This window comes from Sinocyclocheilus anshuiensis, unplaced genomic scaffold, assembly GCF_001515605.1.
Source record: "Sinocyclocheilus anshuiensis isolate Anshui unplaced genomic scaffold, SAMN03320099.WGS_v1.1 scaffold1024, whole genome shotgun sequence".
NCBI lineage: Eukaryota > Metazoa > Chordata > Actinopteri > Cypriniformes > Cyprinidae > Sinocyclocheilus > Sinocyclocheilus anshuiensis.
Window position 1 is genome coordinate 200,859 of NW_015552843.1, and position 24,613 is coordinate 225,471.

General features: G+C 35.7%; 2 protein-coding genes and 1 non-coding gene across 3 annotated transcripts in view; 2 read left to right on the plus strand and 1 right to left on the minus strand.

Moving 5' to 3' along the window:
• The first annotated feature begins 576 nt into the window (after positions 1-576).
• LOC107667985 (forkhead-associated domain-containing protein 1-like) lies at positions 577-17,284 on the plus strand. The gene is made up of 30 exons (XM_016459717.1): positions 577-712; positions 869-970; positions 1,170-1,376; positions 1,622-1,781; positions 2,398-2,492; positions 2,614-2,844; positions 3,321-3,444; positions 4,043-4,173; positions 4,873-4,941; positions 5,142-5,249; positions 5,337-5,402; positions 6,231-6,383; positions 6,634-6,829; positions 6,998-7,068; positions 7,152-7,250; positions 7,540-7,629; positions 9,416-9,758; positions 10,088-10,181; positions 10,825-10,931; positions 11,008-11,167; positions 11,244-11,337; positions 12,026-12,117; positions 12,761-12,867; positions 12,944-13,103; positions 13,180-13,273; positions 13,947-14,097; positions 14,219-14,316; positions 15,116-15,211; positions 15,326-15,552; positions 17,275-17,284. The coding sequence occupies exons 2-30, from the start codon at positions 875-877 to the stop codon at positions 17,282-17,284; spliced, it is 3,729 nt and encodes a 1,242-aa protein (XP_016315203.1). The 5' UTR covers positions 577-712; positions 869-874.
• Positions 5,019-5,091, minus strand: trnaq-cug (transfer RNA glutamine (anticodon CUG)). The gene has a single exon. It is a non-coding gene; the product is annotated as a tRNA-Gln (tRNA).
• A 4,611-nt stretch (positions 17,285-21,895) lies between the features above and the next one.
• LOC107667986 (transmembrane protein 26-like) overlaps positions 21,896-24,613 on the plus strand; it is a 6,309-nt gene continuing 3,591 nt past the window's right edge. Inside the window, exon 1 of the mRNA XM_016459718.1 lies at positions 21,896-22,089. Coding sequence (XP_016315204.1) covers positions 21,896-22,089 — 194 coding nt within the window. The remainder of the gene's footprint in view (positions 22,090-24,613) is intronic.

The following is a 24,613-nucleotide window of genomic DNA, read 5'->3' on the forward strand; positions in this document are numbered from 1 at the left end:
TGCTTTGATAGGAGATATTATTAAGTGTTGCTTTTGATAAAACAAGCTCTTTTTCATCATTAATTTTTTTTTTATCCATTTTATTGCATATGAATGATTGAACCCTTCTCTGTGGACACACAGTTTTAGATGTAGTGAGAGGACATTAAGAAACACAGATTTGGTATAATAATGAGAAAATTAAATTGAAGGTGATAATTGTGTTAAATGCATTCTATTATTAATCCCGCATGACATTTAAAATCGAAAACATTTTTATTTTTTAAAGCTAATAGCAGTTACCCTTGCTGGTCCTGTTTTGTCCCACGTCTCAAGAATGACTGTGTGGTAACATGGTTAATTTTCGTAAGGGTGTTACCTCGCACCACCAAAATACAGACTTTCGGTCGACATAAAATTACTAATTCCTCTCGAAAAATATTTTTGAATAGAACGAGATCAAATAATAAGTGCTGAAACGTCATATTTTAAATAGAGAACTTGAATTATTTCATTTATTTTGACAACGCGCCGCGAGCCCACGTTTCCACGGCGGAAGATTAACGTCTATTCATTCACCCCGGACAGAACGGACTGCACGCTGGGTTGAAGGCGGTGCTCCAAGTTCCTTGACGTTACCATGAAAACTTGTACACAACCTATTTAGGCAGCAAGTATCATGCCTATGAGCAACCGGGTTGTACACAGTTCAGACAGATGAAAACTTATACTGGTGAGTTGTCAAGAAAATCATCGCAATCTATAAAAATGCTGGTACCTATTATATTTCTTGCAATCAACCGAGGTTTCAAAGCAGAAAGCGTCAGTGAGTGTACGTACATTCAGCGCTATATTATTTACCAGATTACAATTTGTATTTCGTCAGCAGGTTGAAATGAGGGGTTACCTCAAAACTTTAAACTGGGTATTTAAACTCCGGCCTAAAAGCACCACTATAGGAAGACACAAAGACTCTGACCTCTGTCTACAGGTATTAAGCCTTATTTCTTCCCAGTGTGTCCAGTCATTATGTCAGTTATTGATTCAAGCTTTAGTTATTCATCATGATGAGATGATGATCTTATACTGAGTAGCCTATGACATACGGACTCCTACTAGACATGTCACTAGAGAGGACATTCACACAAGTGTTTCACACATTCATTGTGTTTCTCATCTCATCTGCTCAGAATAGTGGGGTGGATGAATGTCATGCCACTATTGACTGGTGTGAAGCAGACGGCTGCTATGTTATCCATGACTTAAACTCTGCCCACGGGACCTACGTCAATGACTGCCGGATACACAATGCCACTGTGCGTCTCTCTCCAGGAGACCAGCTTCACTTTGGCTATGGAGGATCAACCTATGAGCTCTGCATTGACAGCGAGAAATCAGTAAAATTTATGTTTGACCAGATAAATTATATTGTGTCCATTCGTTTGTGTTTTTTCAGTAGCATTTTTTATTGACTTAAGTTCAAGTTCAAAGAAAATATGGTAATTAAGTATCATAAATGAGACCTGCAACATACAGATTCAAGTTGATATGAAATTATACAATGTCATCTTCTATAATACATATAATATCAATTTAATCTTTATATAAAATATACAAAAAGTTTTGTCTCACTCCCAAACAGTTTCCTCTTCTGGCTGCCCAGTCTCCCATTCCCCAGGCCTGGGTACGATCTCGGACCCCTTCTGTTTCACCCCACCCTCCCACCAGACCTCACCCCATGAGTGCCGGGTCTAAACGGGGGCCAAATGCACCTGATCGCAAAACCCAATCTAGCAGACCTGGTAAAGACTTTTCAGCACACAATTTTTTTTGTCAGTCAAAATGGAATATTACCTCATTATTATCTTTTTTATTATCCCAAGTAGAAAGAAAATGGTCAAAATAAACCATGAAAAAAAAATGCAGGATTTGAAAAGTTTATTAGATTTATTAGACTTCCAAAACCAGGGTTATTATCTTTAACAAAAACTTTTAAAATAATTTTGTTAATGGAAATAAAACTGGAATAAAACAAAATATAAATATTAGATAAAAACATTCAAAAAACATATAAACAAAAATTAGAAATGTGGTCTTGAAACTGAAAAAATGTTAGGATGAAACACTATGATTAACTGCCAATAAATACAAACTAAAACTGAAATAAACCTAAAACTGAAACAAAAACAATATAAACTTAAATTTTAATATGAAAAAGTACATTAAATTAAATGAAAATTAAATAAAAAATTGAAATAAAAATAAAAGCTCATTCAAAATATTAATAAAAGCTATAATAGTACAATATATTGCTATTTCTAAAACAACACTGTACCAAACTGATGGGAAAGTGAATAATATATAATAATATAATATAATTTATTTTAAATTATTTTTGTGAATTTGTATTTTTTGCAGGAAGCTGGAGTGGTAACACAGGGAGAGCATGTTATCTTAGAAACAAGTCTCAACCTAACAATTCTCAAAGCATTCACGTCTTGCCAATGGAGGAGGTGAGTTCAACATCCTGTTAAAAACACCCTAGTCTCCCTTTGCTGGACCGTTCATGCTATTATGCCATCTTGCAAAACTAAAAGGCTTAAACAATACACTGATACCTGTGTTCTTTCTCAGGAGGAGAGGTTGCATCGGCTAGGAGATGGACACATTCGTGTGTCTCTGTACTTTGAGGATGAGTCCCAAAGGAAGGATGATGCGATCATGGCCCTGAAGGAGGAAGTGTCAGCTCTCAGGCTCCAGCTGTCTCAGAAGAAGCAGGGTGATCCAGATGTCACACACAGACTTCGCTGCCTGGAGAGTGACATCAAAGAGAAGAAAGATCAGATACAACAGCTAAAGGAGCAGGTGTGGTATTACAGTCTCCTTTGTTACTTTACATTTGACATTATTTACAGTTTTGTGACTGTGATGGAGCTGAAGACTGTAGCTTCAAGTCCTATACCCGGGTCATCCCTATTGTGAAGGGGTGTATGAAGGGGCCTAGAGAAGTGCTAGATTCATTGTCATACACAAATACAAAAGCTGCAGGTCTGATTTTGTGATACAACCCAAATAAAGTGCACTTTTTCTTTCCGTTTGAGTTTTTTTTGTTTTGTTTTACAACATAGATCATATTGCAGCACAGTATAAAGAATGTGGAATGGGGAAAAATGCAAGGTATAGATACATATTTTTTTAAAAGTTGATGGAAAAGTAGCACAGGGATTAGTTTCATTATTTATTTTGATGGAGATGTTTCTTCTCTCTTGAAAATCCATCGCAAATCTTTCACATGCTAATTAATTATTACCATAACTGCTTTGTCTCTTTAATGGATGTAGATGCTGGGACTTCAGAGATGTTCTGGAGAGATGCTCGGACAGGCTGTGACAGCAAGAGATCAGAAGATCAGCAATCTTTTAGAACAGATGGATAAATTGAGGAATGAAAAGAATTCATCTGCAGGTATGAGGATGATAATATAGGGGGGATATTTACAGTAATGTAGAAAAATTATGATAAATTATATTGACATTTGCTATGAGATGTAATATGATATTATTATATATACATTTGTATGTATAAAAGTACGTTTAAGCATATATAGTATTATTATTTTTATACTTCCTTTAATATACAGTTCGAACATTTTGAGTGTGTAAGAAAAAAAAAAAAAAAGAATTTATAAGACATTTATAATATAATATAATATTTAGCTTTATATTCATCAAATAATCCTGAAAAAAATATAGCACATTTTTGTGGGGAAAAAAATCAACATTAATAATAAGAAATGTTTGAAATTGAAATAACATTTCACAATATTACTGATTGTGTTTTACTGTATTTATGATCAAATAAATGCAGCCTCGTTGAGTTCTTTCAAAAATAGTAAAAAAAACTTACCACCTCCAAACTTTTGATCATTTGTGTAATACTGAGATGAATTGTTATATTTTTGTAGTGAAATTATCAAGAATATATTTGTTGCACACAGGCACCAACCTTTTAGATCTGAGCAGTTAGTTACTTTGTGTTTTATTTCATTTTTTTCTTTATTTAGCGTTGGTTGGCAGTTTAAAGAAAGATGTGTCTGCTCGAGAGAAACAAGCTCTTAAACTAGCAGCTGAGGTGGACAAGCTCAGACAAGACGTCAGACACAAAGATGCCAAGCTCACAAGCATGATGGACAAGGTTCCAGCATCCCTCTCTTTCTACAGCCGTTGAGCTCTGTAGATGTTTTAAACACCAAATCAGCATATTAGAATGATTTCTGAAGGATCATTTGACACTGAAGACTGGAGTAATGGCTGCTGAAAATTTAGTTTCACCATCCAGGAGTAAATTACATTTTACAATATATTACAATTGAAAATTTTAAATTGAAATAACATTTCACAATATTACTGATTGTGTTTTACTGTATTTATGATCAAATAAATGCAGCCTCGTTGAGTTCTTTCAAAAATAGTAAAAAAAAACTTACCACCTCCAAACTTTTGATCATTTGTGTAATACTGAGATGAATTGTTATATTTTTGTAGTGAAATTATCAAGAATATATTTGTTGCACACAGGCACCAACCTTTTAGATCTGAGCAGTTAGTTACTTTGTGTTTTATTTCATTTTTTTCTTTATGTAGCGTTGGTTGGCAGTTTAAAGAAAGATGTGTCTGCTCGAGAGAAACAAGCTCTTAAACTAGCAGCTGAGGTGGACAAGCTCAGACAAGACGTCAGACACAAAGATGCCAAGCTCACAAGCATGATGGACAAGGTTCCAGCATCCCTCTCTTTCTACAGCCGTTGAGCTCTGTAGATGTTTTAATGATGCTGTTTTAAAATGTTTTATCAATAGAAGATAACTATTCCTTTTGTTTGGTGTTGTTTTAAAAGCTGAAAGACACCCAGAAGCATCAGAATGAGCTACTTGCCAGACAGAATGAAGTAGAATCGCTCAAGAAAGTGAGTATGTTTTGTTTCGCTCACACCCAGTCCTGATCTCCACATGATTTAATAAACATACAGCCTCTTGGACACCACAACCCAGGTGGGACTTGAACCCACAATCCCCAGCTCCAGAGGCTGATGCCTTATCCATTAGGCCACTGGGCCAGGCAAATGCAACTTATGAAATCTGGTGTCATGTGTGATGTGTGCTGCAGGAACAGGCTTCTCTGCTGACAGACATAGACAGGCTGAAGCAGCTTCATCAGCAGACGCAGCAGAGAGAACAGAGAGTTCAAGAAGAGCTCAAACACACCCAGTCAAGGGTGAGTGAGTTCAAGACAGCAACAACAGTCTGGTAAGATGACTACTCTGGTATCTATTATGCTAATGTATCTGCATTTTCTTCAAAGTTTGACCGTTTTCGTGACCAGATTGTCAAGACTGTGCATGTTTCTGACAAAGAATCAGACCAAAAGGTAAGAACATTTCAAGCCAATCAGAAGCCAAGTTTTTGAGGATTGTTTTGCAAAAAAGGTGTCAACGTGTTAACAGTATAGGTGATGGAAATGAGAATTATCAATACATTTTTACAAATGTCAACAAAATCTTTTTCATTTAACTTTAGACATAAATTATGTGTTGCGGAAAACTAGTTTGGAAGCACATTTTAAGCGCCTCTGAGCCTCGTTTCTCCCAAGATTTTTTTCTCCTCTACTGTCACCTGAAGATATTTAATATTCAGTAATATTATTGATTTAATGGCACTGACACTATCAGATGAGAACAAAATTTTAACATAATTGAGCTAGATAATGACACTAGCTTTGCAAAATCAACACTGTTATTGAACTGAATTAAATCAGCATTGAACTGACTTGAGCTGAATAATGACACTATCGTCTGTAGAGCTGCTTTACAGCTTAATTTAAATTCTATTTCTTGATTGAAGAATTTTACAACATTAGCTGCTATTTTCCTGTTTGATTAATGTTGCTTCTTTGAAATAATTAGTTTTATTAATGTGAAGCTGCTTTGAACACCTGTGTTGTATAAAGTGTTACATATATATGAATGTGACTTAACTTGAACTCGAGAATCAGATATAGTTAGGTGGACCACATGTATGATATCTTTGTGGTGCCTTTTTATAGCTTGCCAGCTTCAGTCCATAGTCTGTCATTATATTGAAAAGAGTTGGCAGGATATTCAAAAATTCGCTGGTTTGGACAGACATGCGGGTGAGAAATCTGTGCCAAAATTTCTTTGTTGGATGAACTTTTTTTATATTTGTTTTTATTTTGCAGGTGTTGGACTGTTTAACTGAGTTAATGGAACAGATGGCGATGTACAAAACAAAAGTGGATGACTTTGAAATGAAACTCAAAGAGGAAGCTCACACACAGAGGGAAATGTTGGATGAGACCCAGAAATTTAGAGCCAGACTGCAAGAATGTCAGGTATTAGTAGTTGGAAACATTGATCGATGTACAAAACAAAAGTGCATGACTTTGAAATGAAACTCAAAGAGGAAGCTCACACACAGAGGGAAATGTTGGATGAGACCCAGAAATTTACAGCCAGACTGCAAGAATGTCAGGTATTAGTAGTTGGAAACATTGATTATGCCATGTAATGCTGTATGTTTGTGTTTCAGCATTGCACAGCATGTTGAACAGCTATATAATATCTCTTTCCATTTGAATATAGAGACGAGTACAAGATGCATGTGTTGCGGACAATGTTCTGAGGGAAATATCTGGGCTGCAGAACATGAATTTGGGTCCTACGCTCAGCTGGATTCAGGAGCATTCACTTTCCATACTGAACGTCCTGTACAGAGTACTGCAGAATGCTGCTCAGAGATTACAGACAGCAGGGGTTGATGTGTCATTGAAGACTGGAGGTAAGAAATAGAAAGTTTAGAGAGATTTAGGAGAACTGGGTTTGACAAGAATAGAAGTGATATTGCTTTCAGTATTACAGGATCACAAATTAAGTTGAAATGTTATAAAATTTCAGCGCATTTTACGGAAAAGTAGTCTGAATTATTGTTATTATTTGTTTTGTCTAGGAATATCAGGTGCCTTACAGATTTTGTGCCAGGACCACATGGACGTCCAATCCGAGCTAAGGAAACTAAAGGTATTACAGCAAAGTATTTCAAAATCAGTTAAAGAATCAGAAAGTGATTCTAAAGAAACACGTCTTTCTTTCCTGCACTGAAGTCAGAGAGGGACAAGGTTCAGGAGACAGAGATTCAGAGGAGAGATCTTCACAGCAGGCTGGAGTTCATGCAAACTCAGTTTGAGATGGAGAAACTTCAGGTGCTGTTGTCTCTCCAAAAACACCAAGTCAAATTAAACTCGTTTCATTTAGTCTCTGAGGCATAGACCTCTTGAGGGATGGTCTCAATTAGATTGTCATTTAGCTTTTTCGGTTTTTATAATTATAGATAAAACTCATCCCGGTTCCAATGGAAATTTGTATATTAATGAAAGTATTTCAGAGAACTGACTCCAAGCTGATGGACTAGATTCATTTCATGAATTGAGCTCTCTAAAAAATTCTGTTTCACTGAAGTTTCTCCTGACCTTTGACCTGTTATTGATTCAGGCAGCAGAGGGACAGAGAGAGATGAAAAACACACTAATGCGACAGCTGGAAGAGGTCATGGCTGATCTACAGTCAGTGAGACAGACTGAGGTGAGTTAAAACTGAAAACTGAACTAAAATTGAATTTATCCTCTTAAATGAAATACAGTTGACCTCAACTCACAACACTTGCTCCACATCTATATTTGATTTGGTTTCTAAGGCCCTGTTTACACTAGTGTGTTTTAGTTTTAAAATGAAAACGATCCTCGTCTACACTGGCATTTTCACTGTGTTTCAGAAACGATCTCCGACTACACTACACAACTGAAAACGCATGTCACATACCATTTATGCAGGTACAACCATAGATATGTATAGGTAGATTCCTTTTATTTAGATGGCGGACACGTCTATGTGCTTGGAGCGGTCGAATGAGGAATCTACCTATACATATCTATGGGTACAACAATGAGCATGATGTTATTGTTTTCACGGTCGTCAAGGATACGCAAACAGAATGTGGGCAGCCATGCCATAGTTTTCAAAAGTCTCCGTTTTGGTCTGTTTACACTGAAACGCAACCCCAGAGTTTTCAAACTAAAACGGGGTCTGCAACGTTTTCAAAAGTCTCCATATTCGAGGGTCGAAAACGCCGGAGTAGTATAAACAACAGGCGTAGTAACCGCAGCAAAAGTTATGCGTTTTAAAACGAAAACGCACTAGTGTAAACAGGGCCTAAGGGCCTAGTTGCCAAGTATTTACCCATATGTGGGTACATAACCATATTGTTTATTTGCTTCTACCCTTTTGACACATTAGAAAGTCCATTTCCGCCACATATGAAAAAAATGGTTTGGTGAATCATAATGATGACAAAATAAGTTGACTAAGACATTCATAAATATGACATAAAAGTCACATTTTATATAATAACTATGACTTTAAAAAGACACAATTATCTCATATTTTTTTACTTTTATCTCATAATTATGACATTTATGTATATTTAGAATTTTATCTCATAATTGTTTTACTTTTTCCCAGTTTCCAGCACATGGCCATATTGGTTATCTCTGATATTATGAGATAAAAGTCAAATTATGGCATAAAAAGTCTTAATCATAAGATAAGTCGTAAGTATGAGATAAAAGTAAAAAAAGTCATAAGTTAAATTATGAGATAAAGTCATAACAAAATTTGCCTTTTTGTGTTATAATTATGATTTTTTTCATAAATCAGGCTTTTCATCTCAGAATTATGACTTAGTATCTAATGATTTCCACTTTATATATCACAATTATGACGTTTCTTCCTCATAATTATGATTTACCAAAGCATGATGTTTTTTTTCTTATGTGGAAATGGGTATCCATAGGATACAGAACCACACAATGTAAGTTGTTAAAGACACAATTATCTCATATTTTTTACTTTTATCTCATAATTATGACATTTATGTATATTTAGAATTTGATCTCATAATTGTTGTACTTTTTCCCAGTTTCCAGCACATCGCCATATTGGTTATCTCTGATATTATGAGATAAAAGTCAAATTATGGCATAAAAAGTCTTAATCATAAGATAAGTCGTAAGTATGAGATAAAAGTAAAAAAAGTCATAAGTTAAATTATGAGATAAAGTCATAACAAAATTTGCCTTTTTGTGTTATAATTATGATTTTTTTCATAAATCAGGCTTTTCATCTCAGAATTATGACTTAGTATCTAATGATTTCCACTTTATATATCACAATTATGACGTTTCTTCCTCATAATTATGATTTACCAAAGCATGATGTTTTTTTTCTTATGTGGAAATGGGTATCCATAGGATACAGAACCACACAATGTAAGTTGTTCAACTCCATGACTGTCACTTTATTGCCTTCCAAGAGTGCCTTGCGCAGGGAGATCGAGACACGCAAGGCCGAGTGGCAAACCAAGATGGAAGAAGCCAAGATACGAGAGGCAGAGCTGAAAGAAACGCTGAAAGAAAAGGAGGAGAGGAGCGAGAAGATGAAGCAGTTTGAGGAAAGAGAGGCCAAGGCCCTGCAGAGAGGAGCTGAAGAGGAGAGAAAGAAACACAGGGTTGAGGTAGAGGAGTACAGGGAGCAGGTGCGACAACATGCATTCACCATTGTTGCCATGGAGACACGAATAAACAAAGCTCAGCAGAGTGAGGAAAGATGGAAAGAGATTGAGGAGGAGAGAGACTCACTGAAGGAGCAACTCAAAGGTGAGCACAGCCTCTCATAAACATGTCCGAAAATAATTGAACTGAATGTACATTTAAATAAATAAATTTAAAACAAAGAAACATTATGATTTAAAATGAAAAAGAAGTATTAGCTTATACAAGAAATATAAGAAATTAACAAATATAGAAACCAGTTTTAAATTATTTTTTTTTTGATATCCTGCAGTTTCATATGTTACCTGTTGAGGGCAGCTTCTCAACAGCCTTAGGTTCCCAATTAAAACTAATTTGTGGAACAGATTTTATGTGTCCTACATATGTGTTATGTGTTCATTATCATGTTTACCCTTGTTGTACTTGTCCCACAGAGGCGCTCGGTAGGCTGGGGGGCTTTGAAAGCAACAGCACATCTTACACATCAGAAAAACAACAGGAACCGGATCAAACCATAACATCCCTCCGGTATAATAAAGCTCTCATGAATACCATCACTGCATTCCCCATCTTTCAAAATCTATGTTGTATATTTTTATGGTAAATATTTCTCCCATTTAGCCAGTAGGCCTGCTTTGGAAACCAGTTGCAACAGCTCTGGGCGTATATAAGATTGTAGCTTAGCGATTTATATATTGCATAAGTTACTGTGTAAACCGATTCCCTTACTCTGTCATTACATTCACCGTGAGAAGGATAATATCCATACACTGTGCTCTTGTTAATGAATAATGCATGAGGTTAATTATTTATTCATGCATTATTTATGAAACTCTTGCTTAATAACTAATTACACAGTCCATGTCTCGCTCTTTAAATCATCTCATAGATCAGGCACTGTTAAATTGTAGCTGCAAATATGTCTCTTTCTACTTCCTTTCACTTTTTACTATACAATTACTGTCAAAATGCTAAAATCTCCTAAATTATAATGATAACCACAGACAATGTATACATGCTTTTTTAAAATGATTCATTTAGTGATATTTTTTTCATTAAAAATGATCAGGAGTGTTCATGAATGACTTATTATTTTCATTAAACAATCTATACCATACTCAAACTGAATCTATTGTATTCAGAATAAGAAGGTTTTTAATTGGTCTTGCAGGGCATCTCTAGTCTCATCCCAACAGGAAGTGGTCAGTCAGAGTGAGATCATCAATGCCCTAAGTTGTGACCTGTCCCAGGCTCATGCTCAGCTCTCTGATATGACAGGTGCTGCACAATTAACACAATACGAGATCAATATGTTGTAGTTTTTGTGTTTCTGAGCGTGTGTCTCTCTGTGTAGGAGAACTTAGTGAACAGCAGAAGTTAGAGTTTGAAAGTCATAAAGCTTTGGTGGTAGACCAGAAGATTCAACTGAGCATGCTCACACAGAAGCTAACCATGATGTCACAACTAGTGCAACAGAAAGATGAAGAGACAAAGAAACTGGGAGAAAAACTGAGGTATGACCAAAAATGACAGTACATTGGCCTTGCAAAAAATCAGACATAAACTGATGCATTAAATCATTTTTGTTAGACAAACTGAAGAGGATTCGAAAAGTAAAGCAGCAGCATACAGAGAGATGGAGAACACAAGCCTTGTTCCACTTCAAACCTCAAGAAACACTAAAGTGAGTTTGCCACCAAACTGGACAATAATTTATCTAAATGATTTATCACTTTTGACATGTAGAGGATGTATACACTTTCTTTGTTTTTCTTTTTTTCTGAATAGAAAACTGATTGAATGATAACAGGATATTAAAACATATTCGCTGAATGAGTCCCACCGAGGCACAAAATGTGCCTGATATGAGCTTTTTTGAAATTTCTGTTCATCAAAGAATTCTGAAAATAATATTTACCAGCACAGTTTTCAACATGAATCATAAGAAACATTTCTTGAGAACCAAAATCAGCATATTTGAATGATTTCTGAAGGATCATGTGACTGAAGACTGGAGTAATGATGCTGAAAACTGAGCTTTGCCATCACAGGAATAAATTACAGTTGAAAATATACAGTATTAAAACAGAAAACAGTTATTCTAAATTGTAATAATATTTCCCAATATCACTGTTTTTACGTAAAAACAACAACAACGTAGCCTTGGTAAGAGGCTTCTTTCAAAAACAAACAAAAAAAGTCTTAAATTTTTTTTTTTTTTGATATCCTTTCATATGTTACCTGTTGAGGGCAGCTTCTCAACAGCCTTAGGTTCCCAATTAAAACTAATTTGTGGAACAGATTTTATGTGTCCTACATATGTGTTCTGTGTTCATTATCATGTTTACCCTTGTTGTACTTGTCCCACAGAGGCGCTCGGTAGGCTGGGGGGCTTTGAAAGCAACAGCACATCTTACACATCAGAAAAACAACAGGAACCGGATCAAACCATAACATCCCTCCGGTATAATAAAGCTCTCATGAATACCATCACTGCATTCCCCATCTTTCAAAATCTATGTTGTATATTTTTATGGTAAATATTTCTCCCATTTAGCCAGTAGGCCTGCTTTGGAAACCAGTTGCAACAGCTCTGGGCGTATATAAGATTGTAGCTTAGCGATTTATATATTGCATAAGTTACTGTGTAAACCGATTCCCTTACTCTGTCATTACATTCACCGTGAGAAGGATAATATCCATACACTGTGCTCTTGTTAATGAATAATGCATGAGGTTAATTATTTATTCATGCATTATTTATGAAACTCTTGCTTAATAACTAATTACACAGTCCATGTCTCGCTCTTTAAATCATCTCATAGATCAGGCACTGTTAAATTGTAGCTGCAAATATGTCTCTTTCTACTTCCTTTCACTTTTTACTATACAATTACTGTCAAAATGCTAAAATCTCCTAAATTATAATGATAACCACAGACAATGTATACATGCTTTTTTAAAATGATTCATTTAGTGATATTTTTTTCATTAAAAATGATCAGGAGTGTTCATGAATGACTTATTATTTTCATTAAACAATCTATACCATACTCAAACTGAATCTATTGTATTCAGAATAAGAAGGTTTTTAATTGGTCTTGCAGGGCATCTCTAGTCTCATCCCAACAGGAAGTGGTCAGTCAGAGTGAGATCATCAATGCCCTAAGTTGTGACCTGTCCCAGGCTCATGCTCAGCTCTCTGATATGACAGGTGCTGCACAATTAACACAATACGAGATCAATATGTTGTAGTTTTTGTGTTTCTGAGCGTGTGTCTCTCTGTGTAGGAGAACTTAGTGAACAGCAGAAGTTAGAGTTTGAAAGTCATAAAGCTTTGGTGGTAGACCAGAAGATTCAACTGAGCATGCTCACACAGAAGCTAACCATGATGTCACAACTAGTGCAACAGAAAGATGAAGAGACAAAGAAACTGGGAGAAAAACTGAGGTATGACCAAAAATGACAGTACATTGGCCTTGCAAAAAATCAGACATAAACTGATGCATTAAATCATTTTTGTTAGACAAACTGAAGAGGATTCGAAAAGTAAAGCAGCAGCATACAGAGAGATGGAGAACACAAGCCTTGTTCCACTTCAAACCTCAAGAAACACTAAAGTGAGTTTGCCACCAAACTGGACAATAATTTATCTAAATGATTTATCACTTTTGACATGTAGAGGATGTATACACTTTCTTTGTTTTTCTTTTTTTCTGAATAGAAAACTGATTGAATGATAACAGGATATTAAAACATATTCGCTGAATGAGTCCCACCGAGGCACAAAATGTGCCTGATATGAGCTTTTTTGAAATTTCTGTTCATCAAAGAATTCTGAAAATAATATTTACCAGCACAGTTTTCAACATGAATCATAAGAAACATTTCTTGAGAACCAAAATCAGCATATTTGAATGATTTCTGAAGGATCATGTGACTGAAGACTGGAGTAATGATGCTGAAAACTGAGCTTTGCCATCACAGGAATAAATTACAGTTGAAAATATACAGTATTAAAACAGAAAACAGTTATTCTAAATTGTAATAATATTTCCCAATATCACTGTTTTTACGTAAAAACAACAACAACGTAGCCTTGGTAAGAGGCTTCTTTCAAAAACAAACAAAAAAAGTCTTAAAAAGTCTTACCGACTACACATTTTTTGAACAGTACTATACATTCATAAGAAAAAATGGGCAACAAAGAGAGAAAGAAGTCACACAAACACACACACTCATAGATCACAAACGGACACTTTGCTAACTGTTATATGGATGTTGTTTTCTCAGGATGTGGCAGTCATGACAGCTCCTAATGATGTCATCAATCAGGGGTCAAAACACAAAGGTCATCGCCGCGAGGAAGCGATTCTTCAACAGCAGGAAGGTTTGCGTGACATGAGAGAGCGAATCAGAGCTCTTGAACAGAAGTGGCCTAGCAGTGAGTCTTATAATCCCTTATAACTAATGATCAAACCAAAAAAGAATCTGGCGATCCTTATCTGATCTAATTCAGGCCAACATTAACCTACATTATCACTTTTCCTCTGTACTGTTTACAGAGCGTCTGTCCCAACAGGGGGAGCCAGAGAGACAGGGTCAGAAGAAGACTCCGAGACTTCAGAGATCTGCAGCTCGGAGAGGATCCATCAGTTCTGTGGTATTCGCTTTACACACTCAGACTTACATATTGAACAAGAATGTTTTATTGCAAAATTAGAATAAACATATCCGTGAACACTTTATGAAAGCAGAGGAAAAAATATTCTTTATATCTTTCATGAAACCATAAAGAAAAGCACTGAAATAAGTATGTGAAATAAGAAAAAAGACATTTAAAAGTTTGTTATACAGTTTAACAATTTTTATTTATTTATTTGTTTGTTTGTTAAATTTCTTAAATGTCACAATTAAATAATTAAAGAAGATCAATGATCAAATTTGGGCATACTTATTAATTTATGTCATATTTTGCTAATAAAATTATTAAATTTCTTAATTATTCTAAATTATGATCACAGTTTCATTAGTAACACTGAGCTCTCAAAATCAGTTCTCAAAGTGAAGAATCTGGTCAGTTCAGACCAAAATTGTATGATACAGGGACATTTAAAAAAAAGGGTCATCAACTGACTCAAATTTCTCATTACAAAAATTAGAATTCAAGTTATCATTATCAAACTGGAAGAATACTGAATAAGAATATATTCGAGATTGTGCACCATTTTAGGTTACTTATCAAATAAGCAAATTTGAGACTGACCATGTGAACCATTTTAAACTAAAAGTCACATGTTCTTGTTTCCATTGAAACTCAAGATGCTCTTTGGATCACTCTCAAATTTTGAAGAACATTATCATCTATTTCATAAACTTATAAATATTTAAATGGTCTCAGACTTTTGTATGTGTATGTTACTGTGAAGTGTGTTATACATGTGCTTTTATGGTTCACACAGAGTGGTTTTGCGTTCCCTGAAGCTCTGACCGAGGTAGCACGAGAGCGTACAGCCAGACTGGACATGTCTGATGCTCTGGAGCTCAGCGAGAGAACAGTGAGTGCAGTACGCATTCAAACTAAATTGTGTGAAACATGCATCTGTGGCCCTGAGATTGTGCTCTATTTTGAGTTTGCTTTAGTGAATCATTATTTTTGGTCTTTGGTTTAGTACCTGGAGCTAGCACGCGTGCTGCATGAGGCTCTGGAGCTCAGCGACGGTGAGCTGTCAGGCTGTGCTAGTTTAAAGCACCTACCTCCCGACGAGAGACAGCACATAGTCTCTATGAGACAAACAGACCTGGGGTTTTTGAGAACCCGCCTTGATCTACAGAACAGACAAAGCCAACAACAAGAACTACTGCTGCAGGAGAACCAGAGAGAGATACACACACTCAGGTGCAAACAAAAGAAAAAGCACACACTCATGACAAATAATTCCATCCCTCTTTCTCACTGTTTCATAATTTTATATTAAGATATTAAGAAAAGACACTATAAACTCCCTCTCTTCCTATTTAGAGTGTTTCATGTCAAAAAAAGAACATAACACAATGCATATTATATTTAATATACATTTGTATATACACTTATAGTTGTATAATGTATTATGTTAAATTAACAATAATATAACAAAATGATGCATATTATTATTTTATATTATAATGTTAATAAGATACAAAGAAAATACTACCTCTCTTCCTCAGTATTCAGTGGATTTTCAATACATTTTTAGTGTTAGCTGTCAAAAATAATGCATGTTATATTATATTATATTATATTATATTATATTATATTATATTATATTATATTATACCATTTAAGTGAAATTACTGAACCTACACATAGGAGCCTGATAAAATGCTAATTTTAGAAGAAAATCAGTCTTTCGCATCTGAACTCTTCATGTATATATAAATAATCTTTCTGCAGGTTATATTTCGTCAGAAGGTGGCGACATGTGACTGTTTTTATGAGTGAGTCATTTGAATAATTCCTTCACAAACACGAATTCATTCATGAACGAAACAAGTAATTGCTGCATTTATGAGTGTGCCACTGAAGTCGTGGGAAAGTTGGAAGTCATGGCCTAATGGTTAGAGAGTCGGACTCGTAACCTAAAGGTTGCGGGTTCGAGTCTCCTACCGGCAGGGATTGTAGGTGGGGGGAGTGACTGTACAGCGGTCTCTCCCACCTTCAATACCACGATTGAGGTGCCCTTGAGCAAGGCACCGAACCCCCAACTGCTCCCCGGGTGCCGCAGCAAAAAAATGGCTGCCCACTGCTCCAGGTGTGTGTTCACGGTGTGTGTGTGTGTTCACTGCTGTGTGTGTGCACTTTGGATGGGATAAATGCAGAGCACTAATTCCGAGTATGGGTCACCATACTTGGCCACATGTCACTTCACTTTGAATCGTTTCCTCAACCGATTCGTTCAAAAACGCAGATTAATCCCTGACTAAAACATGTCTGTTTGTGAGTGAGTCATTAAATCATTCACTTGGCAGACTGGTTCAAAAATGCTCATTCATTCAGGAAGTAAACACATTTACTGTGTGGTGCAAGAGACAAGTAAGGATTGCTGTTGCTTTGTTTGGAACTGTTTTCTTTGACGGAGGAGAAACAGGCAAGTGTCTCAATATTAACTTATTGTTTATTGAACTGTGGTATAAATACAAATACATAGCTTATGGACAGCCATAAAAACCAAGCAGTATGTCCTCAGCTAGTCTGCACCCACTTCCAGATTCCAGTGTAACAAACCTAAGTTTCATTAAAGATACATTCATTATGAATGAATATGAAATAATATATTTATATTTATATCACTCAGCAACGGCAAATATGGTGGTTTGGAATTATATCAATATGTCACCACCAGTAAATCTCTACATATCTCATTTTAAAGACATATAATATCTGAGGTATTAAAAGACATCCCTGTTCCCAGTTATATGAAAGAGTGCAAAAAATCTGGTGTTTAACAACAAACATGCCTTTGGATTTAACATTAATCCATTGTGTGGGATCATTTCCCAACTGTTCTCCACACATAGTCTCTTTTCTAAGGAAGAATTACCTTAGTACTTTTTGTTCCTCACATCTGTTCCTCATTTACAGAGCCATCTGACAACAGGGTAGAGATTCAGAAAAAACAGTGATGTATTACGTTAATTAAATACACTCAGTGCTGTGTAGACAGGCATCAAGTCTCTCCTCATCGTTTTGTCTGAATTACTGTCACACAACTCTGTTTGCTTGTTGTGGGTAGAGGAGAATAGAAAAACATAACGGACAGTTTTCAATAAAGGAAGGCTCCTGGAAGTTATCATTAAATTTCATTATACAAGCAGATAGGATCACATGAATCCATCTGAAGTACCCAATTTACATTATATCTGTTGACTTTTTTTCTTTGAATGTAGAATCAGATTATCAGCAAAATACCAGTGACCCCACGTAATATTTGAAATGATCCTCATCTTCCTCATCAGTGCTGATCACTATATGAAGTGGGTGGATTAATTCCAGCCGGCATCTGCTCCATTCAGACTTCTGGCATCAATCCAGCCCATTAGAAGATCAAGAGAGGAAAATCAGTTCAATTATTGAAAGAGGGTCCAATTCTTTGTTCATGGTAATTCAAATAGTACAAGCTATGCTATGCTCCCCAAACTGTCTCCTTCGATTAGAGACTGCTTCCCTGTGGCAAAATGTTGGTATTGCATTATCAGCTGGTATTATAGAGTTTGATGCCTGTAACCGTAAATACAGTGGCCCAAAAAGCCCAGTATAGTGTCAGATATAGTGAGACTTTACTATATAGTTTATTTTGGGACTAAATGGTTAACAGTTTGATTTTTTTTCCAGTTGCAGAGCAGTTTATTTATTTTAAGTCTCACTTAAATGTAGTTTTTGAGGTCACTGTATGTGTTTGAACATTTAAAAGTTTTAAATCTGTAGGATTTTAAAATGTTTTTAAAATAAGTCTATTCTGCTCACCAAGGCTGCATTTATTTGATTCAAAATACATTAAAAAAACTGTAATACTGTATATTTTAACACTTTAAAACAACTGTTTTCTATCTAAATATATTTTAAAATGGAATTGATTCCTGTGATGGCAAAGCTGAATTTTCAGCATCATTACTCCAGTCTTCAGTGTCACATGATCCTTCAGAAGTCATTCTAATATACTGATTTGCAGCTCAAGAAGCATTTATTATTATTATTAATGTCAAAAACATTTTTTTTCAGTATTCTTTGATTAATAGAAAGTTCAAAATAATTGAGCATTTAGCTGAAATAGAAAGATTTTGCAACATTATAAATGTCTTTCCTGTTACTTTTTGGTCAAGTCAGGGTGGGTTAAGCACTGGAAAAATGATATTATAAGGCATAATCTGTTTTTGTCCTTGTTACCCATTGTTGGCTGTGTTTCTTTGACTGGGAGTTCTGTGTATACATACATTCATGTACATCCAAAAGTCTAACGTCTGATCTTTTTATCGCATAGCCTATATAAAGACACTGACAGCATCCTACATCACAGATAGCCTCTGCTGAGGAGACTATAAAGGCAACTGAGCGCTGATGGACCATTTCATCAAAAGCTCTTCTATCATTCACAGATATCCGGCGCTCCCTTGAGAGAGATCTGAACGTGTAGGCATTTTCCCATCCTCTCCCCTCATGAAAATGCTGATGATTTCATGAAGGAGAATGACAGAAGCACTCTGAGAGGGTCCATAAATAGCAGTGGGTAGTGAGGTTGATGGGCCTAGCTAGGAGTAGGGATGGATTCCTTAATGAGCAAAATAAATGGCCACTCAATCCATCCACAAACACAGTTTGTCTTCACCTGAATTCCCTGTTTTTCTGACAGCCTGTCCTCCCTAAACAAATGTTCACTTCTGATGTAGTGTGCCACACTTTAGATTTATTGTGTGGTGTGAAGGAGTTAGTCTGTCCTGTCATAGACGTATCATTCCTGCAGGTGGCACCACATACAGTAACACATAGATGTCACTGACACTCTTATAATGTGAAAATCTCTGAAAAGGTAATGTAATGTATTCTACTTCATATTAATTCAGCTGAATACATTTGATTTTGACGTGTTATATATTTAATTCATTCAGTGCCAATTCTGCTTTGTGTCACGAGCCTCAAGCACATCATGCTACACATACGGCACAGTTTTTGGTTCATTTTGAGTTGGACGTAATGTAAAAGTAAGAACTGTGAGTCAAATGAATTCATAAACAGCTCTGATTTACTAAAAAAGTCCCAGTTCATGAGAATCATTTACCTGGGAATCGGGCTACACTGCATTTTTTGATTCACTAAAATTCACTAAAGAGAATCGGCTCATAGGAGTCATTCATTAGGGAATTGGACTACTGGTTGTGCTCACTGAACTATATAAATGTTCTCTATTATAGATCAGTCATTGTGCTGCGTGTTTGTGATTCATTAAAAATAACCATCAAAATCAGTGGTTCTCAAAGTGTGGTACGAGTACCACTAGTGATACACAGAGGAATCACAAAATTAAATATAAATTAATGTTAAAACACAATACATTTTAATTTAATCTTTATTTGAGTAAAGTTTTTTTTTTTTTTACATTTAAGTAGTTTTTATTGAACTTTTAGGTACAACACATTTTAATTTAATCATTATTTAGGTTTTTATTTACCTGTATGTAAGCATAGTGCAGTGTTAATGTTCAAACTGTGTATTTACAATGTTGAAGTGGCTGACAACAATAAATATTCTTATTAGCAATAAAACTGCCTCGTTTTTGAACTGTGCAGAGCTGTAGCTGAATAGTTAGGCCTACTATGCTACTGTATTTAAATGTTGGTCATTATGGTGGTACTTGAAGGGCCAAATATTTTCTGAGGTGGTACTTGGTATAAAAAGTTTGAGAACCACTGATCTAAATCATTTCCCAGATAGCACACGTCTGCAAGATGTCTGTTAAAGATCACTTGATCTGGATTGATCTTAAAGACATCTAATAGACGTCCATTTGACATCTGATACGAGACGTCCTATAGACGTATTGCAGATGAGCACTAAAAAATATGTCAAATAGACGTCTCCATGATGTACGTGTGCTAACAGGTTTGTGAATTGTGGTAACATTTATTCACACTTGGGTACACTTGCATTAATTCACATTTGAGATCAGGAATTTTGATCTCTTTTGCCAAAAGATTTCATATGGTTTATAACATTTCATAATTATGTCATTTCATTATGATTATATGTGTCTATTCATCAGAGTACTGATATAGAGTCAGTCTGTGCATTAGCGGTGGGGATTTTTCTGTGAATCTTTCTGCGTATCATTTTGCCAGTAGGTGAATTTTATTAGTGAGTCATTTGAACCATTCATTCAACCGATTCGTTTACAAACTCTGATTCATTCATTAATGAAACAAGTGATTCTCACTGAATCATTTACTCAACAGAATCATTCAAAACGTGGGTAAATCTGTTGCTACGTTCTAAATCGTATACATGATATAGGCTAGGCTAGTAGCCTACGTACGTTGGCTTTAAAACTGACTTTGCGATTATTAAAAAAGTATGTTTTATACCTATAGTATAAATGTGCGTAGTGTGAGTTAAACAGAACAAAACATTACAAGACTGCCAATTTCGACAGTGTTGATTAATTTTTTGAATGATTTTTTTTTCTTGTCATGTCCGAGAACCTATAACGAAAATCAAAAGAACCGATTCTGAATCTTATTTTTAATAGCATATGATCCCAAGTCAGCTGTAGAGGTTGCATTGCCTATGTTTTTCTGTGGAGGTGTCTTATCAAGGCCCATGTTTCTGGGTGGTACTACTGTGGCACGGTGGAATCAGGGTGTGTATGTGTAAAATGTGTCTGTAAATGCCCTCTGAAAGACTGGCTCCTCTTTGCAGATAACTTTGTTCTTTGGGCCCTTAAGTATGACATCATAATGGATGATCATACAGCAGCAGGAAGTGTTATCTGTGAAATGTTCAGTCACAATAACCTCAAGTGCACACAACCACACATTTTCAGGCACACACACACTCCATCCTACTCTTTCCCAAAAGACTGCTTTTTATCTACACAAGACACACACACCCATTCATATCCAGAAGCGGTCCCTGAAACCTCAGGAGGGATAAGTTGTGTTTGCAGTTAAAAAGGACTGTCTCCAACTCAGGGGTAGACAGAGGGTTGTGGATATGGTAGAAGCTTTTGTTTTGTAAATCTATGAAAACAAGTGGAATATATTTAATAACAGTCACTTGAGTATTTGAATCTGGATCCTTTGGCTGAACCCACTGAAAGTAAGTCTGGTATAATTGTATACTGTTGCATTGAGATTTAAGGAAATTCTAAGTAAGTTGTTGTAGCGGTAGAGTCTCACTTGTATAATACTAAGCATTTGTTTATCAAGTTTTAATCTTTCATAGGAGACTATCAGATGTGTATTTTATTTATTGATTTATTAAATAAGACAGCATATTTTTGCATTATTTTATGAACTATTTATCTGATGATTAACTGATCAATGAATACATAATCCACATTTCTACTTTAAGCTATGTTTTAGGTGCACATGCATGTGTAGTATTTTAAATACTCAACTTATATACAAAAACAAATGCATTGTATTAAAAAAAAAACACATTTTGCTTTGCCCTTCAGTTGTGTCTGCCTGGTTTGGACTGCGTTAATTGGACAATGTGCCGGGTTCTGAACATCCTGTTGGCTCTTCTGAGTCGCTTCCTGTTTGCTGTGCATGGCATCCTGACGGTGTGGCGTGTGGTGGAGGTGACAGGCCAGCCCTCCTATTGGCTGCTGCTGACGGGTGTGGCACTGCTGGGGGTGGAGATGGCCATCACTATCAAATACACACGCAACGCTGAATGGAAATGGTGAGGTTATGCTATCATAGACATAAATATAATGACCCTGACATCACTGAAATTCTTGCAGAATTTTACATAAATAGTAGTGCATAGTGCTGTAAATGAATCCTATCTGTTGCAAAATTAAAAATAATAAAACAGAACTCTTATAAAATAGATATTTTTTTCATGAAGTCCAGATATACAGCTCACTACAGTTGAAAAGTTTGGGGTTGTTAAGATTTTTTGCTAACACTTTAGAATAGGGAACACATATCCATTATAGGAGTTTTCCCTCAATAAACTCTTAATTTGCTGCTTATTAATTAATAGTTAATTAAAAATTAATAGTTATAAGGTAGTTGTTAAATTTAGGTATGAAGTTGGATTAAGGGATCTAAAATACAGTCATGCAGAATAAAGCATTACTGTTTATGTACTTTATAAGTATTAATAAATGGCCAATATGCTAGCATGCTAATAAGCAACTAGTTAATGGTAAGAATTGGTCCTTAAAATAAAGTGTAAACGATTTTTTAAAAATGTTTTGAAAGAAGTCTCTTATGCTTACCAATCCTGAATTTATTTGATCAAAAATAAAGTAAAAACAGCAATATTGTGAAATATTATTACAATTAAACAAAATGTCTGTTTTGTATTTTAATATACTTTAAAATGACATTTATTCCCGTGATGGCAAAGCTGAATTTTCAGCACACGATCCTTCAGAAATCATTCTAATATGCTTATTTGATGCTGAAGAAACATTATTATTATTAATGTTGACAACAGTTTTGCTGCTTAATACTTTTAAGGAAACCATGCTACATTTTTTTTAGGATTCTTTAATGAATAGAAAGTTTAAATGAACAGCATTTTTTAAATAGACATTTTTTGTAAAATTCTAAATGTCTTTCCTATCACTTTTGACGATTCACTGAATTTTTGAAAAGTATGAATTTCTTTCAAATAACAAGCAAAACGTTTGAAGATTAAAGGGGTGGTCCACTGTTTTTTTCTAGGCTTGATTGTATTTATGGGGTGCAGTCTAACATGTGTTAATGCTTCGTTTTTAAAAAAACGCATTATTTTTCACATAATTTACCTTTATTCCACACCGCTTTGTCCCTTCTCTGAGAAACACACTGATCATTTCCTGCTTTTATGAAGCCCCGCCTTCAGAAATAGGCGATGGGCTCTGATTGGTTAGCTAGCCCAGTGTGTTGTGATTGGCTAAACCGCCTCTAGTGCGCATCTAAACGTCCCGCCCCTCACCTCAGCGGCATGTGCTACGGTTGTATTGTAAACAAAGGCGTCGTTAAAGGGATAGTTCACCTAAAAATGAAAATTTGATGTTTATCTGCTTACCCCCAGGGCATCCAAGATGTAGGTGACTTTGTTTCTTCAGTAGAACACAAAGAGCGCGTTCGTGTCTTCTTCTTCAGCCGGCGCATGACGTGTCTTCTTCTTCTTCTTGCTTTATGGCTGATCGCTTTATGGCAGAATGCACTTATAAGTCTGCGATCCACCATAAAGCAAGAAGAAGAAGAAGACTCGTCACATGCCGGCTGAAGAAGAAGACACGAACGCGCTCAGGACGCGCTCAGGACAGTTGGGACATTGCAGTAAATCAGAGGTAAAAAATGATATAAATACTGTTCAGTTTCTTGCACAGACCGTTTCGTGTCTTTACACATCAATGTATCGTCACGAGCCACAGGGATTCATTTGGTTTTGTTTGTGTATGTTTTTTTGACTCTCAAAGCCGTGATTCCCATTCACCTCCATTATATGACTGACAGACTGCAACGATTTGCCCTGGGGGTAAGCAGATAAACATCAAATGTTCATTTTTGGGTGAACTATCCCTTTAATATCGCTTATCAGTTTGAGCCCAATTGAGAAGCAGAGGATATTACTGAGGAGGATCGTGCAGAACCTGTGCAAGCAAGCCTTTTAATGGTAGGCCTATGTTTTTTGTTTGTTGTTGTCTCATACTTTTAGATATGCTGTTATTTGTAAATGCTACTACTTATGTTAGCTTTTAATATACAGTTTTATCCTGATGAAAATAAGTGTATAATTGGAACAGTTCATTGTTATAGCTGAACTGAATGAAAGAGAAAGAGAGAGCGAGAAAGAGAGAGAGAGAGAGAGATGCAGAGCGTGTGCAGAGCAGTGGGACGCAAGGAACAGTATTAAGAACTGCTGCTTTAGAACATTGATTTTGAAACTTGTGAATCCATTAGAATCGTTAGAAGGCAGAATCGCGATACATATATGAATAGATTTTTACATTCACCCCTAGTTTTCTCTTCCTCTTCTCTAAAGCAGCGCAGCATGGCCTTGCCCCCTTTGCTGCCTATTCCCGAGGGCAGGGTTTATCTGGGTTTGTGATGTCACGAACCCGGGAAGTAACTCTTTGTAGTCCCTACCAGACGTTTTTGTAGGCATTAAACCACCAGAATTTGAAAAGACTATATTTCCATTTGCATTGAACTTTCAGCTTGGTAACTTTGCAGATATTGTTTATGCTCAAACAGCAACATTA